The following is a 6,500-nucleotide window of genomic DNA, read 5'->3' as shown; positions in this document are numbered from 1 at the left end:
TACTCGACCAAAATTCAATTTAGTTCTAATATAACTCTGTAAATATTTAATAAAAATGTTTACGCTTTTGATTTACGTAATAAGAGTTCTAAAACTACACTTTTCAACAACACTAACTTTTGAGTCGTTACAAAAATATAATGTAAATACAATATGAATCACTAGGATAAATTATAGAAAATATAAGATGAAGTAAGACAAAATATAAACATGACAATAAAGAACAAATTAATCTTTAATTGAATCATTATGATAAACTACATTAAACACGATAGACACAAGAATAACATGATAAAGACAAACATACACAAACATGTTAAAACATACATGATATACAAAATATAAATTCATCATACTTTAAATACAAAAAACACAGGAACATATGTAAAAAATAATATGAGCGCACAAATGTGATGAATTTAATATAAATAAATTATGGCATAATAACTTATTTGGTGTTTCAATTTTATAAAAAAATATTTAGCTATTTATTTAATTTTTGTCTCTTTTAATTATTAATTTGTGTTTTGTCAAGTCACCCCAAAATAGATAGAAAAATTAACTTTTTTTAACTTTCTGTTGTAGCATACATGTGGATTGCCATGGATGACACATCAAGATTTAATTAATTCTTTAAATTTAAAAATTCAAAAAATATAATAAATATTTTTTTAAAATAAAAATCATTAAAATTACTAAAAAAGTATAAAAAATCTTTTTTTTCATATTTTACAAATTTAAAAAAGTACAAACATTTACTTTTCCTATTCATTTTGAAGTAATTTGACAAAAATACAAGTTGGAGAACCAAAAGAGACATAAAGAGTTAAAATAACCTCTTTTGTAAAGTTGGAGGGAAAAAATCATTGTGCCATATATTATTAAAATGTAAATATTAAATAACTTTATAATATATTAAATTTTAAAAATAAGACATTAAATATTCACTTTCGTCCTTAAAATGATGGCTCTTTAAATGTATAATTTTACCTTACCAAAATTATCCTCTTGAAATCATTAAACAGTTTGGTGATTTGGCTAAAAATCAGCCATGGTTAATTTTCAATTAAGCCATCGCATGCGTTGGGATAGTGCTTGTCAGCTGGGAAGAACATAATGCTTATCTGCTGGGAATCGGCGGTTTACAATGTCTAGATGTGCTCAGAGTATTGGGTTTAGGCTAGTAGCTCAAACAGTTTTAGCCCAAAGCTCTTACTCTTGGGTTGGCCCATCCTCATGAATCAAAGTATTTGACTTAGAATTTCCAAAATCCAGTGAAGCATATCGGCAACCAGTATCCTTTCCGCTTGGTTTTGGGCGATTAGCGTCAGCATAGTGTATGAATGGAGTCAGGGGCGAAGGAGGAAGAGAAGGTGATGGGATACAACAGCAGAAACGTGAAGAAAGCGGCGTTACATTCAACATTGACCGCACTCCTTGACGATCCAATTCTCGCCGATGTCCCTAAGAAACCCAGTTTGTCCGATGTCGATACCCTAATGAACCTTGAATTGGGGAGTGCCATGTGTATCTCTATCCTGAAATTAGATGGAACTTCCTTCGGTACACTTCGAATGCTCTTTCTCTCTCTCTCTCGCAGCTAGGCAGGCCTTTAGCCACATATAATTTGTGTTTGAAATTGAAGTCGGTACTTATTTGGATTGGCTTTCCTTGGAATTTGAAGATGTTGCGGTGATGAATTCAGCCACGATGAAAGACTTGAAGCTCGCAATCAAGAAGAAAGTGATCGAGTTAGAGCAATCCAAGATGGGTCATCGACACATTTCATGGTTTATCATCTTGTTTATGCTCTTAAACCACCCTCACATTACTCGGTGGCATTTTGATGTATTAGAGAGAAAAAAAAAAAAAACTTCAGAGTAATTACGTTTACTATAAAGTTCTGTTTTTGAAGGTTAATTTTTTTTTTTTTTTGTGGTTATAGGAGGCACGTTTGGGCTAATTTCTGCCTAGCACACCACAATGAGAAGCTCCTTGATGATGGCGCTGCACTTCAGGATTTTGGTGTTAGAAATAATTCTCAGGTCTTATATTTGGGCCCTTCACTTTTTTGGAAATGTTTTTTTTTTTTTTTTAATAATCGTTCTTTTCTCGTTTCCTGCTTATGATCTCACCCTGGAGCCTTAACATCCATTGACCTTGCAAATATCAACTTGAACAGGATTCATATGCTAATGAATTATGAGAATCCATCATCCCAAGTAGGTTTTTATAAATATCATTGAGAGGAATCTTAACTTAAAATTGATCTCGAAAATTGGCTCTCATTTACAATTACTGGGGCTATAATGTCTAGCAGCAGGCGGCATGTAAAATTATAAACATGAAGAATTTCTCCTAGGATGTTATGATGTGTATTGCAGGTACATTTTTTACCCTATGTTGTCTCAAAAGGTTCTGGGAGACATTCTAAGAGGAGAAAACACCGCTTCTTCCTTGGCCTGAACAAGCAATCATGATGACATTCAATCATTGAGGCATCCTGTTTTCTGAGCCAACTCATTCCACAAATTCAATGTTCCATAGCAGAGTAAATGTGGTACAAGTACATTAATTTCTAGTTGACATTTTAAATAAATTTTAAAGCTCTTCTAATACTAAATTATTAATAAAATTAGCTTTATCATATCTCGGATTCTCAAAACCAAATACATTAATCACGTCATCATCTCCAAAAGTACACAACAAAGGCAATAACAAGAAGGAATTACAGCAAATCCCTCATAGAGTTCAACAATAAGAGTAGCATGTAGGAAAAGGCGAGCAAACAGAGCAAGGCTGTATCAACTGCTGTGCTTCTGCATATCAACTACCTTTTTCCAGGAATCACGGCTGGAAATCTCAGCCCACCACCTCCCTACATTTTTCTTGGAAGTGAAGAGCTCACCCCTGTCAGTAGCATTCACCAAATAATGTGTGTTAGGCAAGTGGGAAAGATCTGCCAATGAAAACTCATCCCCGGCCAAGAACCGACTTTCTCCTAGCCTTTTCTCGTACACCTCCAGCACTTTAGCCAGCTTATCGTGGTTTTGGTTGATCAAGGATTGGTCTTGCTTAATCTTCATTCGGGGTGCAAATGCAAGTTGGAATACCAGAACTGAGCTTGGGGGGTTAAAGCTCTGCCCTTCTGCCTCCAACCATTGATCTATTGAAGCTTTCGCCAACGGGTTGCTCCCATACAATCCCTTGTTCCCCTTCTCTGCATACTTTTCACATACATACCTACAAATCGCCCGTGACTCTACAAAATTCAATTTCCCAAATCAAAATCTTAGCCACAATACTCAAAACAAAAAGTACCAACCACAAAATGCAAGTTTGGGAATGATTGATTACCAAACAGGGAGGTGCTTTCGTCTTGAAATGCCGGTACTTGACCAAAGGGCTGTCGAAGCCAACAATTAAAATAGTTTAGTTCAATTTCAGGAAGCAGATAATTCATTCATGTATGTATGTACCTGGATCTTGAGGAAATCAGAACTTTTGTGCTCTCCCTTGGACATGTTAACGGGAATAAGCTGGAATTGAACATCTTTCTCAATGAGACAAGCTAAGACCCTAGACACAGCAGTAGACAATGGGGGGCCATGCACTTTCACCGGAGTTGCCATTTGGAAGTGCCGTCTACTTTGTCCTGCGTTAACACTCTCCACCCATATAAAAGGAACTTGCACCTAATCCACTACCCACTTTATCCCTTGCTTAACGAGTGGAGTTAAGTGGGTCCACCTAGGACATAATCTCATAAAGAGGGTGTTTTGTATCTACAGCATTATAGGCTCCACTGGGCTAAGTTTGGGTCTTGAAAATACTTCAAGACATGGACTACAAAGAGAAATATTGGCTGTTACTCTGGAAACCCTTCGCTCTGTGATTTTTGTTTTCCTTTTATGTTTTTATTATGCTTTTGGTTCTATTGCTTTATCAAAGATACCCGCGGGCTTATGTCGGTTTAAATCTTACAACTATCATTTGATAAGTGTTTGCATGCATCTTCTCATAGACAGTTACAATAGATGCTCACAACGGTACATAATAACTAATTAGGTTATGATGTTGGTAAAAAAATAATTTATGTAAAAGTAAAAATAAGCAAAGTTTTAGTTGAAATGATAAAAAATACGCATTAAAGCTGCTGATCCACTACATATATTATGTTGCTCCACTTCTACCTATTATTATTACAGCGTACAATGGCATTGGTACCTTTGTCTTTAAACGTTAGGAAGGTAAATCTAATAAGAAGAAGTTTACCTTGTGTATCTCAGATGTTGCTTGTAAATGATAGTTACATTATCAAATGCAATAATATATAGCAAGCCCCCAAACATATACATTTGATGGAAATTCTGATTCAGCTCCTCCAAATAATGTCACTCGTTTTCATTCAAAGGCTGACAAAATGCTGTTGAATTTCCACCATTCTGGAGGGTTTTGTAAGAACGGTAGTAGCTGCATCTCCATGAACGAACTTACAGCTACTGCCGTTCTTACACCCTTCAGCAAAGTACAAATAAGGCTTCAGGTCTTCACCCCGAGAAAATCTGCCGATGGAACCCACTGCGGCGGCCAAGTCGTTTGGGTTTTGCTGTGGGTGTGGGGTTGGGATGAAAGGGTGTTTAAAACGGGAGGAAGAGCCATTGCAATTGAATGGCTAGCAGGCGTGTTAACTGAAAATGGAAAAACCAATCAAAAGGAAACTTAACTGAAAAAGGAAAACAAATCAAATGGAGAAATGAGATACAGACGCTGGAAGTGGAATAAGAGTTGTTGGCAATCAACGTCTATCTTTTTAATACTCTCATTTGACCCCTCAACTTTCATCTCATGTACAATGCGGTACCTATAAGCCCAAATTGATACCTGTACTATTCTGCTGTGTATGAATGTACCCAAAGGCTATCACATTGTTTAATTTACACATTGCATTCACAACAATGAATGAAATATGTCTTGGTTTTGAATTTTGAATATATTTTTACATGTGGATTAAATTTGATAAATTTCTTTTATTTTTATTTTTAAGAAATAAACAAAACTTAAAAAAACTAAACAAAAACTAAAACTTATCTATTGAAAATTAAACGGTAAAAATTATATTCAAAATCTAAAACCTATCATATAATGACACGTGTAAATTAAATAATGTTGAAGCTTTGGTTACATCAATATATGGCAGAATAGAACATTCGACATTTTCTTTATATATGTACTATATCAGAAGAAAATTTAAGTGCAAACTATTATATTAACCTAAATACAAACTTTTAATCTCCTGTTCGCTTGAAATTAGAAATAATCCAAATATTAGCCCAATTTTGAAGCTTAATATAACAAAAACTCATCTAAAATAATTTAATAATCAATTTCAAATGTGCCCTTAATTGAATGTAAAAAATCAATTTCTGTGTAAGCCCTTAATGGTGTTACTTCACCATGTGGCAAGTCAAGAATGTGCCACATGGCAATATATATATATATCCTCTTTAAATTTCTTAAAAATCATAAAAATTATAGAAAATTGTACAAAATATAAAAAATAAATATTAATAGAAAATTATAAAACTATATGATTACGAAAAATATAACATATTATAAAATTATAAGAAAAACTATTAAACACATTAAAACTAAAAATATTATAAAAATATAAAAGAAATGATAAACATATGAAAAAAATTAATAAAACCCAAAATTTTCTAGATTTTAAATCTTATTCTTTTAATACTAGTTACCATCAGCCATTGGCTCGAAAGAGTTGGAAGATATCAAACAATCTACTTTTTTCAAAAAATCACCACGCTAAACCGGGACAATGTGTCCTCATCCAATTTTCTGACTTCAACTCTTAATGGGTGTTAAATTTAAAAAATATTTTTAATTTTCCATTTTGATTTTTATTTTATACTTGAAAGAAGATAAATAAATTGGAGATTTGTCATATCTATCTAGACTTAGACACGTGTCATAATAACATGCTATTTCAGAAGGGCACATAATCATCTTTTCGACTTCATTCGAGTGTATTGATAACTAGTCATCCCGAATCCCGTAGCCTTGGTATGGGACTTACAATATCCACTACCTCTCCGAGGACATATACTATTCATCTCTTCCGTTAATGGAAATCATTAGCTAAATAGTTTGACTGTTAAATAGAAGCCAGCAAAAATTATCACGTGACAGTATATTGACGTGTCTGCTTAGCAAAATTAATTTTTTTTTAAATAATTAAAATGTGCATATGTAAAATGAATTTAAATAACCTTATGTCTAAATTCATTTTGGATGAGTGTGAAACTAAAAAAATCAAAAGTTATAAAAAAATATATATTAAAAATATAATAAAATTCTAATATATATTCCAAATGTATAAAAACTCAAAAAATAATTATTTATTAAAAGTATATAAAAAATCATATTGGATATACATATGCTGAACTGATTGAATTATTTCCTTCAAATTAGTTGCATGTAAT

The 6,500-nt window shown here is 32.9% G+C and overlaps 2 protein-coding genes across 2 annotated transcripts; one reads left to right on the top strand and one right to left on the bottom strand.

The window, feature by feature from the left end:
- The first annotated feature begins 990 nt into the window (after nucleotides 1–990).
- Nucleotides 991–2,896, top strand: LOC108480248 (U11/U12 small nuclear ribonucleoprotein 25 kDa protein-like). The gene is made up of 4 exons (XM_017783162.2): nucleotides 991–1,563; nucleotides 1,685–1,790; nucleotides 1,946–2,045; nucleotides 2,385–2,896. Exons 1-4 carry the CDS (start codon nucleotides 1,344–1,346, stop codon nucleotides 2,478–2,480), a joined length of 522 nt encoding a protein of 173 aa, XP_017638651.1. The 5' UTR covers nucleotides 991–1,343; the 3' UTR covers nucleotides 2,481–2,896.
- On the bottom strand, nucleotides 2,624–4,623 carry LOC108480247 (glutathione S-transferase F8, chloroplastic-like). The gene is made up of 3 exons (XM_017783160.2): nucleotides 3,480–4,623; nucleotides 3,358–3,406; nucleotides 2,624–3,262 (listed from the first exon to the last, which is right to left on the bottom strand). Exons 1-3 carry the CDS (start codon nucleotides 3,630–3,632, stop codon nucleotides 2,805–2,807), a joined length of 660 nt encoding a protein of 219 aa, XP_017638649.1. The 5' UTR covers nucleotides 3,633–4,623; the 3' UTR covers nucleotides 2,624–2,804.
- Nucleotides 4,624–6,500: the final 1,877 nt, after the last annotated feature.

This window comes from Gossypium arboreum, chromosome 11 (assembly GCF_025698485.1).
Source record: "Gossypium arboreum isolate Shixiya-1 chromosome 11, ASM2569848v2, whole genome shotgun sequence".
NCBI lineage: Eukaryota > Viridiplantae > Streptophyta > Magnoliopsida > Malvales > Malvaceae > Gossypium > Gossypium arboreum.
Note: the sequence above shows the minus strand (reverse complement) of the source record. Positions and strands in the feature narration are given on the sequence as shown.

Coding starts and splice junctions, on each gene's coding strand:
- LOC108480248 (XM_017783162.2), top strand. CDS start 1,344: ATGGAGTCAGGGGCGAAGGAGGAAGAGAAGGTGATGGGATACAACAGC. Junction 1,564..1,684: donor ATTAGATGGAACTTCCTTCG/GTACACTTCGAA, acceptor TGGAATTTGAAG/ATGTTGCGGTGATGAATTCA. Junction 1,791..1,945: donor GGTCATCGACACATTTCATG/GTTTATCATCTT, acceptor TTGTGGTTATAG/GAGGCACGTTTGGGCTAATT.
- LOC108480247 (XM_017783160.2), bottom strand. CDS start 3,632: ATGGCAACTCCGGTGAAAGTGCATGGCCCCCCATTGTCTACTGCTGTG. Junction 3,407..3,479: donor CTGATTTCCTCAAGATCCAG/GTACATACATAC, acceptor TGGCTTCGACAG/CCCTTTGGTCAAGTACCGGC. Junction 3,263..3,357: donor CGAAAGCACCTCCCTGTTTG/GTAATCAATCAT, acceptor TGAATTTTGTAG/AGTCACGGGCGATTTGTAGG.